Raw genomic sequence first — 24,946 nt, 5'->3', positions numbered from 1 at the left:
AAACACCCTAAGATTCAAGATTCTGCAGAGAAAAAGAAACAAATGTATTTCTTCCTGAGCAGTTCAAAAGATAGACAGCAGATTAAAATGCTCAAAATTGACACAATTCAAACATTAACTTGAAAATAAAATCATTCCCCCCTACTTTTGTCTCCTTCCCTCCATTCTGTGCCTCCCTCCGGCGGGTGTCTAACCTTCTCGCCGGCTCCAACCTGGCCATTTTATGCAGCCCACAGTCCGATGCCCCCTAGTGTTACCTTGTGGCCGGCTTCCTCCTCCTCACAGCCGTAGTACGCACGGAGCCACGTGCAGCAGCTCCTCATGCATCCTGCACCTGAACCGGAAGCCTTCAATCTGACATTGCAACATCAGAGGGAATGCTTCTGGATGAGGTGTTGTTCACACGAGAAGCTGCTGCACATGGCTCTGTGCACACTACGGCTGTGAGGTGGAAGGAGCCGGCCACAAGGTAACACTAGGGACACTGGACCGCATAAAACAACCAGGCGGGCCGGATTTGCCCCGCGGGCCTTTGAGTTTGACACCTATGGTCTAGAATGTCTCACCTATTGCACTGGAAAAAAAGATTATGTACCTACCCTGGTAAGCTCTTTTCCAGTAGATAGGCTAGACATTCTAGTATTTACTGTACCTACTTACAGTTTTCAGTACCTTTATGCTTCTCCAAGCTGTTTCTTGGATGCCTGTCAGCCCTTGAGGGCTGGAAAGAATTTATATATGTTTCAATATATTGGGGAGTGGTTCCTCGGCATCTTTGGAGTCTGTGCTGGCATTTAATTTTAATATTGGTTGAATTCTTGAGCAGAACAGTTGGTTTAAGCCTGGTTCTATGGGTGCCTCTACTTTGTGTATTGGGTGGCTCTCTGTGTCCGAGTACTAACTGTAGAGGGAGCTAAACAGCCCAGTGAAATACTATAGAGGCAGAGTGAAAAATCTGGAGTGGATTCCTTCTGCAACCATGCGGCTAAAGGGAAATAACCCCAGGGCTGCCCAATTCTGGTCCTCGAGATCTTCTGGCAGGCCAGGTTTTCAGGATAGCCACAATGAATATGCATGAGAGAGATTTGCTTGCACTGCTGCCTTCTTGGTATTCAAATCTCTCTCATGCATGTTTATTGTGGATATCCTGAAAACCTGGCCTGCCAGTAGATCTCGAGGACTCGAATTGGGCAGCCCTGGTCTACAATGTCTCGTCTATCTACTATAAAGGAGCTTACCAGGGTAAGTACATAATCTCTTTTTTTATTAATATCCTTTAAATTTCACTTGAAAACATATGGCAAGTTACAAAACAAAATAACTATCGTCCTTTTTAAAGGTAGAGTCAGGACTAGTAGTTTTTGTTTGTTTGTTTGTTTGTTTTTCTAGCTGTGTGTGCTATCAAAAGTTCTAATGCTGTAATAAGAGGAATTCTCCATTGGTTCATGTTTACGTAAATACTGCTATAAGTCACTACAATAATTATGTTTTAACTTGTTTGCAGCTGGTTCATATTGGAGCAAAATTCATGTTTGTGACCGGAATGTTTGTGTGTGGATCTGCTACAATTATTTTTGGGTAAGTTGTCTTGTCTTGTCTTTTTAAGGGGGTAGAAGAGGGTAGGGTTAATCTCCTTCTTCCTCCACTTTGTACTCCACTGCTCTGAAACTTGGTAGAACACCACAACTATTTGTAAAGCTGAATTAAGCAGGAGCTGTAGTCCTGCCAGAAGACAAAATAATTATACATAATATGCAAACATTTTGCTGCGTGCTTTGAAGACATTTTGGACTCCTGAAGAAGGCTAGTATTGCCGAAACATGGACTTTGTTCAGTCCTTACATTACATTGTATATCACCGACTATTGTTTGTATTTGCACAATCACTTTTTTTTGGACTTTGCATAAACATTTTTACTCCTTTTCATCCAGATATTTTGCGTCTTTTTGTTTCACTTTGTTTTGGTGTCTTGTTTTGTTGTGGATCCTTTGTTTTTCCCACCCTCCCCCCCCCCTTTTTTTTTTTTTTTTTTTTTTTTGCTTCTGCACATCCTAGACACAGCAGAGACTTTTGAATACACTTCTTTTCAGGTGCAGATTTACTTTTCCATAGGACTCTCCATACTTGACATAGTAACATAGTAAATGATGGCAGATGAAGATCTGAACGGTTCATCCAGTCTGCCCATAAGTTATATCCATTTAAAAAAACACATGATTAGGTTAACTTGTCTCTTCTTTGATATTTCTGGACTATAGACTAAGTCTCTGGTATTGTCCTAGGTTCCAAATGCTGAATTTGCCGTTCAAGCTCACTGTAGCCTAAACAACCATCCTGTTGTTTGCAGGATATCTACTTTAAAGTCTGGCCATATTATCTCATTAGTGGAGTTCACGTTGACGCCCACTGAATCACCATATATGGAACACAGACTGTGCAGGTCTGTCCAATACTGGTCATAGTGGCATACGTCAACAGGCAGGGAGGCACCAAGAGTGCCACAATGAGAAAGCAGACCTAGTCATTGTTTTGCTAGGCAGAAATCCACCTGCAGGCTTCATCAGCAGCACATGTAGTGGGACTTGACAAAATGCAAGCTGACTATCTCAGCCGGTGGACTTTGGATCAGGGGTAGTGGTTGTTGTCCCGGAAGGCCTTCAACAGCATTGTGAGTAGCTGTGGGTTTCTGACATTCAATCTGATGGTGTTGGCAGCCAACAAAAAATCTCTTGGTTCTTCAGCCAAAGATTCAAGCCCAGAAGCGTAGTCATGGACACCCTAGTACAACCTTAGCCAGAGAAAGGTCTGTTGTATGGGTTCTCCCATGGCCCCTGGAAAGGCTGGGTCATTCGAAGAATAGCGACCCACCTGAGGTAGGTAATCCTGGTTGTATCAGATTGTAGCCAAACCAGATCTGCATATCATGGCCAGAAAGAGAAATGTCTCAAAGTGTCACTTCCAACTCTTTATTTTTTTTTTTTCTCACTGGATCTGATTGCCCTGGAGGATCTGGAACACTTTGAGCTTACGACATGACTCGAGAGTGCAGCTTTAGCATGGAAGGGCTACTCTGAGGTGGTCATAACTACCCTCCTAAGATCTAAGAATCAAGTGGCTGTTGCAGCCACTGTTTCAGTGCTCGTATGCTGAGCAGAATTTGGAACCCTTTTAGGCTCCAATATCAGTGGTCCTGACATTCCTTTAGTTTGGACTCAATAAGGGCCTGAAGGTTGGTTCCCTCAAAGTACAGGTGTTAGGCCTCTCATGTTTTTAGGGTTCAAGGGGAGAAAGTTTCTTCAGCCTCTCATTCTGCGGTAGCTAGATTTGTTGAAGAGAGAGTTGCAACTGCATGCTCCTGTGCAACAGCCGGCCCTAATGTGAAATCCTAATATTATTTTGCATGCTCTTAGTAATACCCTGAACGAGCCCTTACAAGAGGTGTCGCTGATGGATCTTTCAGTAGACAGTTTTCCTAGTATCAATCGTCTCAGTGAGAAGGGTGTTGGAGTTGCAGACTCTGCCATTCAGAGAGCCTTTCCTTGGATTTAAGGACGCTGGAGTCTTGCTGCACACGTTACCTTTCTTTCTGTCAAAGGTGGTTTTGGAATAGTCTCCCGGAAGAGGTGGTGGAGATAGAGACTGTGTCCAAATTCAAGAGGGCCTGGGATAGGCACGTGAGATCTCTTAGAAAGAGAAAGAGATAATGGTTACTGCGGATGGGCAGACTAGCTGGGCCATTTGGCCTTTATCTGACATTATTTGGCCTTTATCTGACACCTTCCCGAATTCTTGTATGTTTATGTCATAAAATTGTTAAATGTGAACCTCTTATTTTTGATTTGTACATCGCTTAGTGATTCTAATAGGCGATCAATCAAATTTGCTAATAAACTTGATAAACTTGAACTTGATCATGTTTCTATGTTTCTATAAATCATAAATCAGGAAGTACAACGGGGGGTGTTCCATACCACGGGTTTGGAGAGAAAGGACATAGTTTTGGTGTTGCTGGATGCTAGAGTTCTTCTCCACTACCTTGAGGTGGTGATTGATTTGCATCTCTCAGATCATCTTTTTGTACTAATGAGTCCTAACATTCTGGGGAAGCCAGCTTCTAAGGCTTTCATTTCAAGATGGATTTGCATGGCTATTTCTTCAGTGTATATCGGGTATGGCAAGCAATCACTAATTTCTTTGAGAGCACATTCTACGCGGAGTATGGTTTTTCCATGGGCAGAATACCAGGTAATCCTGCCTGAGGAGATTTGTATGTAGAATAGCTACTTGGTCCACCCTCCATACTTTCACAAACATTTGCAGGATGGATATAGCAGGTTCTTGGTGCTAGCACCAGGCTCATCTGCTTCATCCTAGACTCGGGGGGACTACTTTGGTATGTCCCACTGGTTCAAAACTCGTATGCCTTTTGCATTAGAAGGGAAGATCTTTTTTCTAGTAGAAAGGCATATGAGTTGAAGGCCGCCCTCTCAGATTTCAATTAGCCTGCTTAGTGTCTCCAGATAGGTATGTATTTCCAGATGTTTGTCTTTGCCTATCAATCAGGTTTAAAGACTGAGCAGATTACTCACTATTTTATAAATCAGAGATTGTAGCAAGTACATAAGTGTTTGTGCTGGTTGTAATCTGGTAGGTGGATAATTCTGTTCCTCCTTATTTTATATTAAGAGCAGAGCAGATCTGGCTTTTTCAGGGAGTTCTTCTTTTTATTTCTCCTCTTATTTGCTTTGGTACGAACTGAAGGTGCAGCACAGCCCAGAGATACAGGTGGCAGAGCTGAAAAAATGTTCATGCAGTGGGAGTTGACAAAATGCAGTTGTTATCCCTGCTGAAAAAAATTACATGTAGTGGGACTTGACAACTTGTGATAAGAGGTAAATAACCCTCTGGTTCAAGACTCATAAGCCTTTCTACTAGAAAGAAAATTATCAAGGTAAGAACCTAATCATCCCTTACCACCTATTCCATGACTTTCTAATTTCTGCAGAAGTCTTTCATATGAGGTAATTTCTCAAATGCCTTTTGCAAATCTTTATACACAGCATAAATCGGCTCACCTTTATCCACATGTTAATTCACCCCTTCAAAGAAATGTAATAGATTAGTGAGGCAAGATTTTCCTTAACTAAATCCATGTTGACTCTGTTTCATTAATACATGCTTATGTATATGCTCTGTCATTTTGTTCTTTATAATAGTCTATACCATTTTGCCTAGCACCGATGTCAAACTCGTCTGTCTATAATTTCCCAGATCACCTCTGGAACCCTTTTTAAAAATAGGCATTACATAGACCAAATTCCAGTCTTCGGTACCATGCTGGATTTTAAAGATAATTTTCAAATCACTAACAATAGCTTTGCAAGTTCATTTTAGAATTTGATCAGTACTCTGGGATGTATACCATCAGGTCCAGGCTATTTACTACTGTTGAATTTGTCAAATTGCCCATTACATCTTCTAGTGTTAGAGATTTGTTTTGGTTTTTCTGGCTTATCTGCACTGAATATCGTTTCCAGCACTGGTATCTCCCCCGCATCTTCCTTAGTGAAGACTGAAGCAAATAATTCATTTAATCTCTCTGCTATGGCCTTGTCTTCCTTGAGTACCCCTGTTACCCCTCGATCATTTAGCAGTCCAACAGATTTTTTTTTCCCGTCTTCACCTAGTATTTCATTCAACTCTGGTCTCTTTATCTCAAGAAAGATATAGTGGCACTAGAAAAGGTTCAAATAAGAGCAACCAAGATAAGGGAGATGGAACGCCTCTCGCATAAGGAAAGACTAAAAAAGTTAGGGCTCTTTAGCTTGGAAAACATGGCTGAGGGGAGATATGATTATGGTCTACAGAATCCTGAGTGGAGTAGAACGGGTACAAATGGATTGATTTTTCACTCTGAAAAATTACAAAGACTAGGGGACACTCGATGAAGTTACAGGGAAATACTTTTAAAACCAATAGGAGGAAATACTTTTCACTCAGAGAATAGTTAAAGCTCTGGAACGTGTTGCCAGAGATTGTGGTAAGGGCGGATGGCATAGCTGGTTTTAAGAAAGGTTTGGACAATTTCCTGGAGGAAAAGTCTATTGTCAGTTATTGAGAAAGACATGAAGGAAGCCACTGCTTGCCCTGTATTGGTAGCATGGAGTGTTGCTACTCTTTGGGTTTTTGCCAGGTGCTAGTGACCTGGATTGGTCACTGTGAGAACGGGCTACCAGGCTTGATGGACCATTGGTCTGACCCAGTAAGACTATTCTTTTGTTTTCATGTCCTGAGTATGGAGTTATGACCCTTTGTGGTTCATTATCATAATTCTTTCTCTGGTATATAAGCATATCATTTTTTCCCTCTTTGTATGTGTAGAGAATATTTGGTTGTCTGAAATTTTTCTTATGTTTTGTGTCTATATACTACAAGAAAAAAGGAGATGCTACCTTTCCAGATAGAAAGGAAAAAAACCCCAACAGTGAAGATAGTTGTGTGTCTCTATACACTGATATTGAGTCAGTTATTGGCCTTGAGCATTGAAAGCTGGGGATCTCCAATGTGCCAACATAGCTTCCTTCTTGATGGACTGGATATTGAGACTAGTGTGGTAGACATGAATCTCAAGTTTACAATGTAAATTTGCCTGCTACAGGCAGTGCTCAGGTTTTTGATTTGTTTGAACTTCCGTCTTTTAACAGCAACAATATTGAAGCTGCTGCATTATGTAGAGCAAAGTAGCATTTCATCTATTTATTGATTATTATTATTTTTTTTTCTGATGTGCTCCTCAAATGTTGCCATCAAAAGAGGTGTGGGGAGTGCAGTAGAGGTAGTCATGCTGAATCGCACCCAATAATGGTCTTGGTCCTTGGAAGCTGTTGCACTTCTTCCGTTTCCTTGGAGGATGAGTAACCCTCATGTTGGGGTGCTTCGAGGCACTGGTATCTTGATTCTCATGGCACTACAGTTTGAGAGCTGTGATGCCAATATGTGCCAAACTTTGATTGGTGTCTAAAGTGATTGGTCCCTCAGAATCGAAGAGGAGGAATCCTTCCATTCTTCTAGGTAGGACTTGGGGTGATGATCTTCCCAATGGCCTCTATCAGTGCTCAATGTCAATGGTGATCGAGGCACTCATGATGCCAATGAATCCCCAGTGTCCATTATGTTTCTTGAATCTATAGAGACTGACGGTTTCTGATGGTAAGATCAATGGCCTTGGCTTTTCTGCACCAAAAAGTCAATTGTGCTGCTTCTTTCAGCCACAAATCTCTTTTTGGATATCTTTGAAAACCAGCTTTTATGAGAAGAGGGATTTTGGGTAGACACCAGTATCTGGTTCTGTTGGCACTGAGTATGCTTGAGGCCTGGATGAGGCCTTTATCGATCTAAACACAGCAAAACGAAAGAAACTTAAAAAATTAACTAGAGGTACTAACAGGAAAATTGCCACACAATAGTGACAGGACTTGAAACCCCCCCCCCCCAACAAAAAACAAAACTTAGAAGCTGGAAATTATTCACAAAGATACATCTTGATGTGAGCTCCAGTAACACGCAGCTGTGTGGAAAAGTGAGGATTGAAGCAGTCCTGCATGAAAGCAACAGACAGGAAGTGTTGCACATGTGTGGCACTTAAAAGTTTGTGGAAACCCTAAACTGGAGTAGTGTTTTCTGTGCCAAGCTCCGACATCTTATATCTCACAATTTTGAGAGAGCTTATTTTGTTTGATCTCTGAGAACTGAGAATATCATATGTCACCCCATCACAAAGCATATAGCAGAACTAGAAAAGCTTTGGAGAAGGGTTAAAAAATTGATAAAGGGAATGGAGCAGCTTTATGAAGAGAGGTTAAACAGGTTACGGCTATTCAACTTAGCAAAGACAACTGAGGGGGATAAGTTAGAGAGGTTTATAAAATTATAAGTGAGATGGAATAGTTAAATATTCCCCAAGATGAGGCTATATCAATAATACGTCAAGTACTAGATACTGGATCCCGTCCTCAATTGATTCCTACTGATTTTCTTGTGTCCCTTGCTACTTTGGTTTTAACTAGAAATCATTTTTTATTTAAAGATACATTTTTTATCTGCAGGTAAGAGGGGGTGGCGATGGAGGCCTCCTTCATGCCCACTATTGCCAACTTGTTTATGATCCAATTTGAGGAGCAATGGGTCTACCCTTCTGCAGATTTTCAACATGTGTTGGGATGATGGAGGTACATAGATGATATTCTGATATTCTGGGGGGCACTATTCACAGCTAATTACCTTTGTTGCTTTTCTCAACTAGTGCTTTCAAACTATTCATTTTGAATTAAACTGGATTAAGTCCACTATTTTTTTTTTTGGACATTAATATTCAGATGGTGCAGGGTAGATAATAATAATTTAATAATAATTTTATTTCTTATATACCGCTATACCATAAGTTCGAAGCGGTTTACAAAGAAGTTCGTGCAGTGTTTACAGCAGGAGACATATGTTTACAACAAGATACATATGTTTGGAACAGGAAATAAGCTAGGAATTGGAACCAGGGATTTGAGATACATAAGCTAAGTGGAAGAGTGTGCATAATAAGTCGGAATTACAATGAATAATATACAGGGAATTACAATTTGGAAGCGATAATGGGGGAAGTTTACAGAGAGGAGACTGTGTGACCACAGTCTTTTGGAAGCCTATGGACTGGAATACCCTGTTGCAATTATCCAGCATGCATTCTAAGCATTCAAAAATGGGATTGCCATTTGCCCAGTTTTTACGGTATAAGAGAATATGTTCTTCAGTATAAGTTTATGATCTGAAGGCAAGGAACCTTATGGATAAATTGTTACAGTGTGGGTATCCAGCTAAAATAGTTGAGAAAGCAGCAAAGTGGGCTCATTGGAATCGGAGAGAGCAGCTTCTTCACTATACTAAACATAATGATGGTGATATGCTTACCTGTGTTTTAAAATATGAGCATACCCCCATGATAGTAAATGCTATGAAACATCACATTAATGTTTTGACAGCTCACCCAGGGTTGCGAGATCTCAAGTATCTATTTTCATTTACAAGAAATATGAATTTGCGTGATTATTTGTGTCTGGCAGTAGCATGGACCACTGGGGATGAGGGAGGGGGGTTGGACTTTGAGGACCATCACAGTTGTGGTCGGTGTATTGTATGTCCTATGATGTTGGAAGACCCTACTTCTTATGATCAGAGAACTGATAAAACTTGTTATCTTTATGCTGATACATCCTGCAATGTTATTTACTTGCTAATTTGCCCCTGTGGGCTTTTCTATGTGGGACAGACTTCAAAGCAGCTGAAGATTTACTTACAGAGCACAGACATTGCATCACTGCTGAGAAATTATGGAGCCGTTGGTAAAACATTGCATTGGTAAATGGCATGGGTTGTTTTTTTTTTTTTCATTGTTCTGCTGCCAGGTTTTAGAACAATTACAGATAATAATAATAAATAATAATAATTTTATTCTTATATACCGCCATACCAAAAAAGTTCTAGGTGAGGTGAGCTAATACATGGGATACAGATAAAATACAAATTAGAATAATGGACTTAAAAACAGATAAAGACAGAAAGCATTTACAATATAATGCAGAAAATACCAGCATGGCAGGAAAAGAAGTAATACATAGAACAGATAAAATACATCAAGTTGAATATAAGGAACTTGATTGAAAAAATGAAGCAGAATGCATTCATTTTTTCAATCAAGTTGCTTATGACTTCCTGATGCGGTGATATCCGACATCGGTTGCTTCAGAAAAAGCGGTAATGAATATTTGCTCTGCAGTCTGTAGCTCCAGCTGGCCTGAATCATGCAATGGAATGGAGGGCATTCCTATAGGTGGAGCTCTGGTGATGTCATCTGCTGACTGGTCTTTAAAGCAATCATTCAGAGCAGTTTCTAACTACCTAATGTCCTGTGAAGAGGCTATTCCCCTGATGACACTGGAGGCGAAACGGGGGTCTCCCGTTGGGATTTCTGAAACTGTGTATTCATGGACTCTACACTGATTTATGAAACTGTCAACGGAGGAGTGAGTTGGCTGACCTGAGCAGTGGCTGTTTAAAGCTAAGTAGTGCTTTTTTTTTTTTTTTTCTCTATAGGCTGCTACTAGATTTTTGACTTTTTTGAATTGTTGTTTGAACTGTTTGTTTGAATTGAATGATTATGCTGGAATAATATACTTTGTGATATACACATATTTTTGATTTTTTTTTTTTTTTATTGTGTTCTGGCCTTATTTGTGGCAATCTGACTATTGCACTCTGGGATACAGCACTGCTTTTGTTCTTCTCACTGCTCCTATGCCGTTTGGATTTTGTAAATCGTTCACCAGTAAAGGACTGCTATAGGGTGAACTTCCATGAATACTGAATATGAGTAGGATTGTGACTTTTCTATTTCTATGTTTTTCCTATTGTTGTTGTTTGAGGCACTTAAGAAAATTTTGCTGCACTGAAGTGGAGTTTTATTTTCTGACCGATGATGTTATGCTGTTATGTTAAGTTCCATGCTATTATGTGAGGTCTCTTTTCTCCACTTAGGTGCTTTGTTTCAATTGCCTCATTCTCAACAGAAGAAGGTAGTTATTGTGTATTTTGTGGTTAGTTCTATCCTACCTAGTGTTATATGAATGGTGATTGTTATTTAAAACAGGAGGCACTCAATGAAACTAACAACCAACTGATTGATTGATTGAAAACATATAAAGTATTTTTCATGCTAACCAAAGTAAACTGTATCTGTTTCTGGAGGCCAAGGTGAATGTGACTAAGCTGAATTCAAAAGAGGCTTGGCAAAGTTCTTAGAGGAAAAGTCCATTAAAAAATAGCCAGTCTATAGAAATAAAAGCCATTGCTTTTATCCCTGGAAATAATCTTTTAGATTTGGGTCTACGTTTTGGAATATGTTGTGTATTTGTGACCTTGATTGACCATTTTCTCAAGATGCTGGACTCTATAGACCTTGGTCTATCTTGGTGTGACTTGTTTTAAAATAATATGGACATGGTCTTAACAATTCACAAAATTTTAGATGGTTGCAATTGAAGCAGGCCATTCAGGAGGGGTTCCCTGAATGAAAAATCTTGAAAATAAATAAAGCTTGCCGGTCTTATGTTTTCAGGTGGACTTCCTGGGACACCAGGCTGCTCAGTGGTATAAATTAATATCTGGAAGACTGGTCTGCGTGACATTTGGAGTATTGAGATAAAGCATCGAATTACTGCGTCTCAATGACCACGAATTTGGGCTTGCAGGATGAGATGTACGGTGTCGGCATCTATGAGACAAACTTTGGGCTCCTTTTACAAAGCCGCGCTAGGGCCTTAATGTGCGGAATAGCGCGCGCTAGATTGCTGCACACGCTAGCCGCTACCGGCGGTAAATTTCCAGCTAGGGGGCGCTATAGCATGCGCTAATCCGGTGCCTGCGATAAAACCGCTAGCGCGGCTTTGTAAAAGGACCCCTCTGTTTTTCTTGTTGCAAAGAGCATTTTGGACCCTAGTTCGTTTACAAAAAATTAGACAGCTCTAAGTCTAATAGATGCTGGCACTGTCATCTTGAAGCTGGGACATTAGATCATTTACTATTCTATTGTCCATTGATACTTAGCTTTTTGGAAATCCATTTGGGATCAAGTAAATAATTTACTGGAAAATCGGGTGGCGTTATCGTATGATACTGTGTTATTTGGTACATCAGTGAGAGCTAAGAGCCAAATATCTTCTAATAATAATAAACTTTTACTCATGCAGGGGTTGCCATACAGCATATTACGAAAAACTGGAAAAATTGGGACTGGCTGAGTTATAATTTTTGGTGGAATTCTTTATGCCACATTTTTAAAATGGAGCATGTAATAGCCATACAGCAGGGGCATTTTAAGAAATTTAGGGATGTTTGAGACCCATTAACAAAATATTGTAAAGAATGAATATTACTTTTTCCCTTTGAACATACACGTCCAAGTTTGAGGGTGGGAAGGGGGATACTTTGTCTTTTCTTATGTATGAAGATAATTGTTGGGTATGTGGGGGGGGAGGGATATTTGATCTGAAGTAGTCTTTGTTAGAATATTAAGTGATGTTAAAGTATAAAATGATTTTATATTGTATCGCACTGATTGAAAGTTTTAAAAATGAATAAAGAATTAAAATAATAATAATAATATGGACATGTAGTATTTGGTATCTAAGGGGGGAACATTACCAATGTGGGCTATCCTTTTAAAATGTTTAATTTTATAGCACAGATCCCATTTTATACAATGAGACCTAGTTACTAACAACTGGGGTCAACAGTAAACTAACCTGTCTTCAAGATAGCCCACACTGATAGCTTTCCCTCTTGGAATGGTTTTGAATCTTTTGTCTACTTCTGGTTTACAATTTTACCTGTACATGCTTCTGGCTTTTGTTTTTCAGTATGTTGAATAAAGCACCTAATGGACCAATATTTATAGCTCTCTGCTTTATAGTGAGGTCAGTGGATGCTATAGGATTTGGAGCTGCAATGACCGCATCGTTCTCTATTCTTGCAAAGACTTTTCCCAACAATGTAGCTACAGTACTGGTATGCAAATTTTGATGTCTGTAAAGCATAATATTCTGAGGCATAATAGCCATTCTGTAGTATTCCAAAACTTCCTGCAAATTCATTGTTGCAATGCTATTGTAGTTTAGTGCTATTTCTCTAAACCACTAGGAACAGCCGTATCATTAAGAAGCCACAACAGTAACTGATCTGTAATACTGTTCCAAACATAGCTGCTCCAGGAAGTTGTAATTGCATGAAAGAAATATCAAAATAAGTGGGGGAACCGTGTGGTGCTTGTCTTCTAGTTCTTTCCCTCTGTGTATCTGTTTTTCTATGTACCTGACCTGGAGAGGAGAAGAGAAGGGTAGTTTTAAATGAACAGTTCCTAACATTCTGCTTATTGTGGTAGTCTTCTCTTTGTGCAACCTAGTGGCTCTTACCTGCCTCGTAGGGAACAGTCTCCATAAGTTTTCCTTCAGAAGGGAGTAAACCTCTTCTGTCTGAATTATATTTTTCTCTTCAGTTGTAGGAAAGTCAGCTGAAGATAGAGTCTGACATGTATGTTCAAATTGATCATAGGCCTCCCTTGTAAGTTCCCAGGCCCTTCCCAAATCCAGATAGGCTGCTTTGACCGAGTCCCCAAAATGACACAGCCTGAGGCCTCGATTTCCCAGCAGAGCCAAGGAGTTGACTGTCTTTGCTACAATTAAAGGAGTTTGCAGGTACCAGAGGGCAGGTGAGCCTTTTGATAAAGAGTACAGAATTCCTTGTGGGCAAAGATCAAATCTCATTTCAGAAGTTATGGTAGGAATAGAGGACTTGCTTGCCTTTATTTTATTCCAACTCTAAGCTTGGCTGCTCAAGCTGGAAGAGTCTCTACTTTGAGCACAAAGAGTCCTGAGATCTGTCATAGAACCTTGCTGGAGCTTGGGTACCTTCTCACATGTCTGGCATGAAGGATGAGGAAAGTGTCCTGTGTAAATTTTAGAATTGGAAATATCACACTGACACAATAGCAAATAGATAACTCTCTTCTGCTGTAAAAGCAAAAATGTCAGCCACCCAACTGTGTTTAACCCTTTCAGGACCAAGGGACATATTTGTCCCATAACTTTAAAATCCTATAAATTTTGATTGGGATAGTCTACAGTTCTAAATTTGATATGTACGGATTCCATATGATACTGCCTTTATGTAAACAAACTGGTTCCGACATTCATTCATTAGCGTCGTTGCCAGATTGACGAGAAGATTCACTTGCCACACTGTCCATAAGCCAGAAGTGTGATTTTTTTTTTTTTAAATAATATTTCACAAAAAAAATCAATTTTTTGGCATCTGCAAGCCCTTTTTACCATAAAAATGTCGTCAAAACCACAAAAATTGGCCTACGATCCTTATGGTCCTGAAAGGGTTAAGTGGAGAAAAAAGACCTAAAGAAAACAGAAGTGTTGCACAGACCAGCACACAACTGTGGAAGTAGTAAGCTCACTATCATCACTGGTCAAAAACATCTCCACAGCACTCTAGGCCAAACAATTCTCTGTCAGCAGGAAAAATCACATTAACTGCAGTCATATAACGCCTTCCTGGTAAGAGCCGGGCTTACGAAGCTGCAGAGTTTGTTGTTGCTGTATTTCCTCTGAAGATGCCTCTGTGAAATGGGGTCTCCCATTGGGATTGGATTTAGCTGGGACTGTGACTGACAAATTATGGACCCTGCTGAGAGCTAAATGATAAATTTTGGATGAAAATTGAGTTCCCCAACTTGGGTGGCTGTCGTTTTCTATATGGTTACTGTGGATGGGCAGACTAGACGGGCCATTTGGCCTTTATCTGCCGTCATATTTCTATGTCTATTTGCTATTGTGTCGGTGTGAAAATAAAATTTAAACTTAACTATTAAGAGTCCTTCCTTTCCAGTCCAAAATCTGCCTAAGGAAGCTATGGCAGTTAATAAGAACAGTGAGGTCATTTTTGCCCAGTCTGAAATGTGAGACTAATTTAACTTTAACTTCAAGAATTATCACAGCTCTGGATTTCTGACCAAAGGGTCTTGTTTATTTGGCTGCATCGGGTTTGGTTTTGAAGCTGTTAGAAGGCCAACAAAGCAGGTTTTCTAATTGTGGTTTCTTAATTATTCTGGGCTCTTACCCCCTCTTTTACTAAGGTGTGCTAACCGATGAGCGCATGCTAATTGAATTAGTGCATGCTAAATACTAACGCGTCCATAGACTAACATGCACGGGTTAGCATGGTAGTAGGATTAGCTAAATTGATTAGCGCGTGCTAATCGGTTTGCCTACCTTAGTAAAAGAGGGCCTTAGTGTTGACATAGGAAACTGGATGTGTAAGCATCAGCTTCATGTAAGTGGAGGAACGTCAATCCACTCTGGGCTTTTTGTTTTCTCTCTATCCTTATCTGTGTCTTGATACTTTGTACAGTGGTGCCTCGCATAACGAACGCCTCGCACAACGAACTTCATGTCTTGCTTCCTACAACGAACTTCGTTTCACACAACGAAGTCGCCCGAGCTGCATCCTTCCGCGCAGGCACTGCGCTTAACTGCCCTCTCTCCGCCTGGCTCCCTGTGCAGTGGCGGACCGTCGGCTCGCAGGGGCCCGGCGCCTACTGCTGATGCGTTGGGGGGGGGCGGAGCTACTCTCACCGCTTCCCCGATGCTAGAAAAAAAAAAAAAATGAACAGTTAAGTCCCAGTTTTTGCTGCTGAGACTCTGCCCTCTCTCACTGTAAAATTAGACTCTACTTAGTCTGTCTTTAAATTTAAAAAACGTGTGTTGTTTTAAAAAACAATTATGTTTTTAGATGTATCTAAATAAAAATAATAACAAAAAATTTATCTTTTTTTATGTCATCTTAGCATATTTTATGCTACAGAACGAATTATTTTTTTTAACATGTATTGTTATGGGAAAACGCGTTTCACATAACGAACTTTTCGCATAACAAACTTGCTCCTGGAACCAATTAAGTTCATTGTGTGAGGCACCACTGTATGTCGAAATGCTTTGAAAATGAGCCCCAAAGTGTCTCGAAACTATTTTGACAAAGTAGAATGTATTGTGGCACATCTGATTTTAACTTCATTTCAAATAGTCATCAAATCATTACAGACCCAACAGCGGCCCTGTTTGCTATTCAGCTGCATCAGAGGACATGTGATTTGGCATTCTTTAAAAATTTATAAGAAAAAAAAGTCAGTATTTCTTTATCGAAAACATTATTACAAGCCTATTCCAGTTATTAGAGTTGGAAAGTGTTTTTACTGGTAAAGTATGCATATAATGCCATTTTTGTGCATACTTGAATGTGTTGTGAGGGGTTGGGAATAGGTGGTCTGTGATTCTGATGTTTGGGGAGGCTAAAGTAGGATGGGACTGCGGTAGGGCTAGGATAAGATGGGCCAAGTTAAAATCCTTTGAGTGGTAACACCTGTGTCAGCAGTTAAGGGACAGTGGGGGCACTTTTGAGCACAGTTGCTTTCCCTACCTTGTGGTTCTGTTACTGATAGTATTATACTTGCTGAACACACTACAGGGAATTCTATTCCAAAAAAATCAAAATGATGCACTTATCCCCACTCCCCTCCTTTTTACAAAGGGAAAGGGAATGGGGACTTGTATTCAAAGTGGTGGGCACTGGTGAACTAAGTGACTTGCCCAGGGTCACAGGGAGCAGCCCTGGGATTTGATCTCACAATCTCTGGGTGCAGAGGCAGCAGCTCCACAACCCTTCGGTATTAGCTCCGATGCTCATAGAATTCCTATGAGCTTCGGAACTATTAACCACGCTACGGTTTTGTAAAAGGGGGGAGTAAAATAATACAGCATATTAAGCAAAACAATATTTGTAGCATTCTGGAAATATATGCAGGTGCTTTTTAACGCTTGGCTTGGCTTGGCCCTAGCTCCTCAATCCAGCATCTTCCTGTGACACTGTAACAGAAATCCTGTGGTACTGGTAATCGTAAAATGATTTGCTTATCAGTGTTTTTAGTAGATTGCCAGATGACCACCAAGTTTCAGATCCGCTGCCCTTTAGTTTATTGTCGACTTACCAAATATGTTTGAATTACAAATTATTTGTATTGGCTGTAATAATGGTTGGAGCAGCAAGCTGAGAACCAGGGAAGCCAGAGTTCAAATCCAGCTACTGCTCCTTAAGATATTGGACCCTTTCATTGCTTTAGTTACAAACTTTGACTGCAAGCCATCCAGAAGAATGCCCAGTGAACAATGGATGTAGCTCACAGAGAGAATGACACGAGCTAAATCAAAATTCAAATAATATAAAACCTTGGTCACACAGTATCTGTAAAGCAAACCTGCCATATTATAACAACCCGTACTTGCAGGTGTCACACATCAAGGGCCTAAATAGGAAAAGATAGCATTATAAACATATTGGTGATCTCTAGAACATTGATATTCTTATTAAACTGGATTAGTACAATCAAGTTTACATAGACATTCTTGATGCTGTTTGGGAGCTTGTGCAGTGTTGTGAGATTGCCACAGAAACTTGTAGCAGCCATTTTATTAGACTACACATAGAAACATAGAAAAAGACGGCAGAAAAGGGCTATAGCCCACCAAGTCTGCCCATTCCAAATACTCGCCCCCCCTGATTTTACCCCCTTAGGGATCCCATGTGAATATCCCATTTTCTTTTAAAGTCTGACACGCTGTTGGCCTCAATCACCTGCAGTGGGAGTTTGTTCCAATGATCCACTACTCTTTCAGTGAAGAAGTATTTTCTGTAGTCGCTATGGAACTTCCCTCCCCTGATTTTCAGCGGATGCCCTCTGGTGGTCGAGGGTCCCTTGAGGTAGAAGATATCTTCTTCCGACTCGATACGACCCGTGATGTACTTAAACGTTTCAATCATGTCTCCCCTCTCTCTTCGTTCCTCAAGTGAGTACAGCCGTAGTTTATTCATTCTTTCTTCATACATGAGATCCTTGAGCCCCAAGACCATTCTAGTGGCCATACGTTGAACTGACTCGATTCTCAGCACATCTTTCCAGTAGTGTGGTCTCCAGATTTGAACACAGTATTCCAAATGAGGCCTCACCATGGACCTGTATAGCGGCATCATGACTTCAGGTCTCCTGCTGACAAAACCTCTACAGATGCAACCCATCATTTGTCTTGCCCTGGAGGAAGCCTTCTCCACTTGATTTGCAACCTTCATGTCATCACTAATGATCACCCCTAGATCACATTCCGTCGTGGTCCTGGCCAAGGTCTCACCATTTAGTATGCAAGTTCTGTGCGGGTTTCTCTTTCCCTGGTGCATTACCTTACACTTTTTAGCATTGAAGCCTAGCTGCCATGTTGCTGACCACTGTTCCAGCAGCAGTAGATCCTGCGTCATATTATCTGGCAAGGTGTTTTTACCTACTATGTTGCAAAGTTTGGCGTCGTCGGCGAACAGTGATAACCTTCCTCTAAGTCCTTGGGTCATATCTCTTATGAATAAGTTGAATAGAATCGGGCCCAAGACCGACCCCTGCGGAACTCCACTGATCATGCCTGACGTTTTGGATGGGGTACCGTTTACCACCACCCTCTGAAGTCTACCACTCAGCCAATTCTCAACCCATGTAGTTAGTGTCCCCTAATCCTATCGACTTCAGCTTGTTCAATAACCTTCGGTGTGGGACGCTATCAAAAGCTTTACTGAAGTCTAAATATACTACATCCAGTGACTCTCCGGCATCTAGTTGTCTAGTAACCCAGTCAAAAAAGCTGATTAGGTTAGATTGGCAGGATCTGCCCTGGGTGAATCCGTGCTGGTGGGGATCACGTAGGTTTTCCTCATCTAGGATTGTGTCAATATTTTGTTTGATCAGTGTTTCCATGATCTTGCACACTATAGACGTGAGACTCACTGGTCTGTAGTTTGCCGTCTCTGTCTTGCAGCCCTTTTTGTGGAGTGGGATAACGTTGGCGGTTTTCCAGTCCAAGGGGACTCTTCCTGTGCATAGGGAAAGATTGACAAGAACAGATAGTGGTTCTGCCAGGACTTCTCTCAATTCCCTGAGCATTCTAGGATGTAGGTTGTCCGGTCCCATGGCTTTGTTTACTTTGAGTCTTGATAGTTCATAGTAGACGCTACTGGGCATAAACTCGAAGTCTTGAAACGGGTCCTTCTGGCTGTCTCCCATCTGAAGCTGTGGACCAGCTCCCAGCACTTCACAGGTGAAGACTGAGCAGAAGTATTTGTTTAATAATTCTGCCTTGGCAGAATCCGATTCTACAAGGTTACCGTCCGATTTCTTCAGGCGTTCTAGCCCATCTTTGTTTTTTTTCATGTGACTAATATAGCTGAAGAAGGATTTATCCCCTTTCTTAATGTTCCGTGCTAGTTCTTCTTCCATTCTGAGTTTGGCCTCCCGGACTGCTATTTTGACAGCTTTTGACCTGTCCAGATAATCTTTTTCCGCCTCTTGTTTTCCTAAATGTTTGTAGGTGATAAATGCTTCTTTTTTCTTTTTAACGAGGTCCGAGATTTCTACACTGAACCATTGGGGTCTTTTGTTCCTCCTGCGCTTACTTACTGTTCTTATGTGGCGGTTTGTTGCTTCATGTAGGGTGGACTTCAGAGTCAACCACATATCCTCCACATTGTTAGGTTGTGCTTGTTTTTATAACTCCTGATGGTTAGGTTGTGCTAGTTTTTGTAACTCCTGATGGACAAAGATTCCCATGCGTTCGAAGTCTGTGCCTCTAAAGTTGAGAACCCTCATTGATGTGTTTGACCTTGAGAAACCTTTCTTGAGGTTAAGCCATACCATATTATGGTCGCTGGAGGCCAGTGTATCTCCAACTGAGACATCCGTGACCCTGTCTCCGTTGGTGAGTACCAGGTCTAGTATCGTCTGGTCCCTGGTGGACTCCAGTACCATTTGCTTGAGTCGTGCACCCTTTATGGAGTTCAAAATTCTTTTGCTGCCACATGTAGTCGCGGAGAGTGTGTTCCAATCCGCATCGGGCATATTGAAATCCCCTAACAGCACTGTGTCTCCCTGTAGAGTGATGTTCTCTATGTCTTCGATTAGTTCTATGTCTTTGTCTTCCTGTTGTCTTGGAGGTCTGTATATCACCCCAAGGTATAGGCATTTTTCATTTCCTCTGGCCAGATTCACCCAGAGGGATTCCCCAGTATATCTAATATTTGTAATTCTGGTAGTTTTGATGTTATCTTTAGTGTATAGTGCTACCCCTCCCCCTGACTTGACCTCTCTGTCGCGACGTAGTAGGTTGTAGCCTGGTATAACCATATCCCACCCATGTGAGTCCGTGAACCAGGTTTCTGATATTGCTACCACGTCTAGGTCAGCATTTATTATCTCAGTCTCTAATTCTAGAATTTTATTGCCCAAGCTGTGTGCATTGACGTACATAGCCCTCCATATCTGTGAAGAGATTCCCTTTTGGGTTAGAGTGACTCCTAAATTTTTATTGATAATTCCCTTTAAATTATCGTGGATAGCATGGGTACTTGCATTAGACTTAGAAGTGTGGGTGTGACTCGCCTCCTCTGGGTGGTTACTTACTGCTCTGGGATATAAGTATGTACCCTCCCCCAACATACCTAGTTTAAAGCCCTGCGGAGTAGGTGGGCCAGGCGATGTCCGAATACATTCTTACCTCTCCTGGTTAGGTGGAGTCCGTCTGGTCCCTGTAGTCCCTGGAGTGTCTCACCGTGGTCTAGGAATCCAAAGTTCATTTCTATGCACCATTTGCGGAGCCAGTCGTTAGTCCGTTGGATCAGCTCTTCTCTAGCTCTACCTTTGTTTCTTACTGGGAGGATCGATGAGAACACCACCTGTGCTCCTATCTGCTTCAGCTTCTTTCCTAGTGCTCCAAAGTCGTTGGGAATGTTCTCCGTGGTTCTCCTGGCAGTGTTGTTTGTGCCTACATGGATGAGAAACATGGGAAAATTATCACTGGGCTTTATAAGTTTGTCTAGGCTGGTGGTGACATCCCGGATCCTGGCTCCGGGGAGATAGCAGACCTCTCTTGACTGCAAATTGGGCCTGCAAATTGGTCCCTCGGTGACCCTTAGCATGGAGTCTCCAATGACCACCACTCTTCGTTCCTTCCGGGGGGGGATGATCCGTGAGCCCTGGATGTGAGGTTTTGTGCTGGGTATTCTCCTGAGCCCCTTCCGTTTTTTCTTCAGTGTTTCCATCTTGTAAGATCTGAAATCTGTTTCTGAGAGTGAGTTGTGGGGTTGTTGTATAGTTATCCTGTTGGAGAGAAAAAGAAGAAGAAGAGAGTGAGAATGAGGTGGATTTTCTTTGCTTGCCCGTAGAGGAGGTTACCAGTTGCCAGGGGCTGGCATCTCTAATCATCTCTTGTACTCCAATCATTGATTTTAGGGCTGGAGGTTTGGGTGTGTCAAGGATGGACCTGTCGTGGGTTCGCTCTGTGATGTGTGACAGTTCCAGAACAGCATCATCGATGATACTCCTCAGTCACTTTACCTCCTCCCTGAGGTTCAGCAGTTCCTGCAAGATGTCCTCGTCTATGTATCCCTGTCCCAGCTCCTCTGTCTGCGTAGAGACTGTAGCGAACATTGGGAGGGGGATGGTCTCGGTCTGCACAGAGACCTCTGCCCTCTGATCCGTGTCACCCTCTTCCTTCTGAGTACAGACCTTGGCCATCCCCTGGATCCCTCCGGACGCTGGGGTGTTGATCTTGATAGTAGCCTTGGTGCTCCGTGTCCTCCCTGCCATTTCCGAGAGATTTATTTCTGTAAAGAGAAGGATAGAGATATCAGAGGGTTTGTAAGGATTGAGATGGAGTATGAGAGATTAGAGAATCTGAGGGTTTCAAGGGAAGGGAAGATTAACTGTCTGATTGAGAGTGAGTAAGAAAGTGTATGGCAGAATTATAGGGGGATCATTCTTGCTCCTAATCACCACTGGACCACTAGGGCTTTAAAGGTAGGGCTGTGATGGATCAAGATGGAGTGGTGCAGAGCCGGCCGGGACAGGACACAGGAGGGATCGCTTCTGTCCTGGCTCACCTCCAGGGCTTAAGGGAGACCTGCAGTGGGTTTGAGGTGGGGAGCAGAGCCAGCTGATAGGATAGGAAGGGATTGCTCCTGTCCCGGCTCACAACTGAACCATCAGGGTTTAAGGAAGGCCCAGGAGAAGGCCTGCGATGGGGGTGGGGAGGTGCAGAGTCCAACAGGAAAGACAGGGTGGTGTGAGCAGGACAGGACACATCAGGTAAGGCAAGAAAGTGGGTGGAAGGGAGGGAGGAGAGAGGATTACCGGTACTTGAATATAAACCCTCATTTTATATTTGAGTCAACCTTTTTTTGCCTCTCTTTTGGGGGAAAAGATTACCTTGATTTATATTCAGATGGATTTATGTTCAATTATATATGGTAATAGCTAATAGTGATTCATTGTTCAAAGCCTTATGCATAAGACTTGAAACTTTTAAACTTAACACTATGGAATTGGGAATTGCTCCTGTCCTTCCACTTGTCCTCATTATCTCATCTCTTCCCTTCCTCCTGCACCCCAACCTCAGCCCCCCTTACTCTCCTATATGTCCCTCCTTCTGTTTGGTCTAGCATCTCTCTCTCTTCCTTCTGCTCCCCGACCAGTCCAGCATCTGCTTCCTCTTCCCCTCCCCTTCCACTTTGTTCTAAATCCCTCTCTTCCCATGCCCAGCATATCTCCCCCATCTCCCCTCTACCAATCCTCAAATGCTGCAGCATGTTGCCAGCAGAGACAGTGTTGAAAGCTGCCTCTCTTTGGCTGGAAGACCTTTTTGTTTGTGTGTTCCACCTATAGAAAGTTGCATCAGAGATTTGGGTCACTTGGTGGAACGGCTTCACTGAGGCAGCTTTTACTTCTGCCTCTGGTGGTAATGTGCTGCAGCGTTTGGAGAACCAGTAGGTGGAGGGGAGGTAGACAGATGCCAGTCCTGAGCACAGAGGTAATGGAGAAGAAGAAAGGGTGCAATTTAGGCATCCACTAGCATTGAGTAGCCCTGGGCATTTTGCCAGGCTTGCTCAATGGTAGCTAAGCTTCTGCATTTCTTCTCTCTCATGTCTGCCATTCTGCGTCACCCACTGGCTGTCTCACCCCCCTTTACCACTGCCCCTGTGTCTTTCACCCACTCCATCCAGCATCACCTATCTTCTCTCACCCCCCAATACTTCTCTCTTTCTTTCTTTCTCTTTCTCCTCATAGAAACACGATGGTAGATAAAGGCCAAATGGACCATCCAGTCTGTCCATCCGCAGTAACCATGATCTCTTCCTCTCTCTAAGAAATTTCATGTGCTTATCCTGTGCCTTCTTGAATTCAGACATAGTCTTCTGTGAGACTGTTCTACACATCTACCCCCCTCCCCCGTCTGTAAAAAAGTATTTCCTTAGATTACTCCGGAAGCGCTATCACCTCTTAACTTCATCCTATGTCCTCTCATTCCAGAGCTTCCTTTCAAATGAAAGAGACTCAACTTATGCACATTTATGTCACATAGGTATTTATGTTAAAGCAATTTTTATTGAACATTTCAAACAGTGGAAAACACCAAAAATGACAATAGAAAAGTTTATAGAAAACTAAAAGCTGAGGTACAAGCCGTATCAAATCTCCCCATGTCCCCCCGATCGCACCACCTCCCCCCATTCCCCCGGTTCCAGAGCTCAAACCATAACTGACATATTCAGTAGGCTTGGGCTCTTGTAGCTCCCTGAGAAAAAGGAAAAGCTCCCACCATCCCCCACAACACTATCTAATATAATGAACACAATAATAATACCGTGTTTCCCCAAAAATAAGACCTACCCCGAAAATAAGCCCTAGTTATATTGACCCCAGAAGTCTAACCCGAATGTCCATGAATTCGCTGGCAGCAGTGCTCCCCCCCCCCCCCGCCGTGCAGCTGAACCCCCGCTGATTTTCCATCTCTCCCTCCCTCCCATCTGAATCCCGCCAACCCTCCCACCGCAGAGACTGACTTCCCTCCTAACAGTAGCGTTGGCAGCATTTTAAACAGGCTGCTTCGCTGGGTCCTACCCTCTGCCGCATCACTGATAATGTCATCAGCGAAGTGGCACAGGGAAGGCCCTGGCGGGAGAAGGCCGCAAAGCAGCCTGTTTAAAATGCTGCCGACACTGCTGTTAGGAGGTATGTTGGTCTGTGCGGTGGGAGGGTCGGCAGAGTTCGGATGGGAGGGAAAGATAGGAAGGTGAGCTGGGGGTTCGGCTGTGTAGCAGGGGGATGGGAGGGAGGGATAGAAAGATGCTTGTTTAAGGGTTCTGCACGGGAGGAAGGGCAGGATAGAAGCTGTGTAAGGGTTCTCTTGCATATGAGATGAGAGGGAGGGATAGAAAGATGCTGTGCAAGGGTTCTGCTGCACAGGGGGATGGGGATGGGAGGAAGGGATGGATAGAAAGATGCTGCAGAGGGAAGGCACAAGGGGATGGGTGAGATGGGGAGGAAAGATGCTGCACATGTGGGGAAGAGGTAGGAAAGAGGAAGAATTGGGGTGAAGGAGAGGAAGGGAGAGCTGATCATTGTACATGAAAAAAATAAGCCCTAGTGTGTTTTTTGGACCCAAAACTAATACGTATAAGACATTGTCTTATTTTCGGGGAAACACGGAAGAAGAGCAGAAAAAGAGAAGAGAGATAAGAGGAAAAGAAAAAGCCATATCACCTTCTCTTACGTTCCTTCAGCTATGTAGGTATTTTAACATCTCTATCATATCTTCCCTCTCCTACATTTCCTCCAAAGTATACGTATTGAGATCTTTAAGTCTATCCCCATACGCCTTATGATGAAGACCATGCACCGCCTTCCTCTGGACTGACTTCATCCTTTTTATATGCATGCAATATTGCTCTTTCTCTTTTGCTTTTTTTCTCTCTCCACCTCTGATCCCTCTCCTGGACACTTATATCTTCTTCCAGGCATAAGCTTCCCTTCCCTTCATCTTGTTCACCTAACCCCCCCCCCCCCCCCACCTCCCACATACACATACACCAGCTGCAAACGAAACAAAGTCATGTGTGGTACCATAGCTCTGAATGGGCTGCTGCCAGCTCTGCCACTTTTTTCCTCCTTCCTCCTCCCTGAAAACAAGAAGTTATATTATTCTTCATTTAAAAAATGTCTTTGCTCAAATTTACATAGTAATTTTTTCCCAAAATTCTGTGTGAATAAATATGTAATTTTTAGTTTGAAAATGTTGCAAACTCTCTGGAGTGACAAACATCTTTGACCAAGGCAGGTGATATATAAAACTATCCCAAAGATGCCTTGTGCCTAATATTACTTCTCAAGTTACATGTGACAGCAAAGCAAAAATA

At 42.3% G+C, this 24,946-nt stretch overlaps 1 protein-coding gene across 5 annotated transcripts in view; it reads left to right on the top strand.

Annotated features, from left to right (window-relative positions):
* The window catches only part of SLC18B1 (solute carrier family 18 member B1), a 148,773-nt gene that overhangs the window by 56,833 nt on the left and 66,994 nt on the right, over positions 1–24,946 (top strand). For all 5 annotated transcript variants that reach the window (XM_033938973.1, XM_033938971.1, XM_033938974.1 and 2 more), the window contains 2 exons: positions 1,505–1,578; positions 12,463–12,610. In XM_033938973.1, the coding sequence (XP_033794864.1) occupies positions 1,505–1,578; positions 12,463–12,610 (222 nt within the window). The remainder of the gene's footprint in view (positions 1–1,504; positions 1,579–12,462; positions 12,611–24,946) is intronic.

This window comes from Geotrypetes seraphini, chromosome 3 (genome assembly GCF_902459505.1).
Source record: "Geotrypetes seraphini chromosome 3, aGeoSer1.1, whole genome shotgun sequence".
Classification (NCBI taxonomy): Eukaryota; Metazoa; Chordata; class Amphibia; order Gymnophiona; family Dermophiidae; genus Geotrypetes; species Geotrypetes seraphini.
This window is presented reverse-complemented; position numbering and strand designations above follow the sequence as displayed.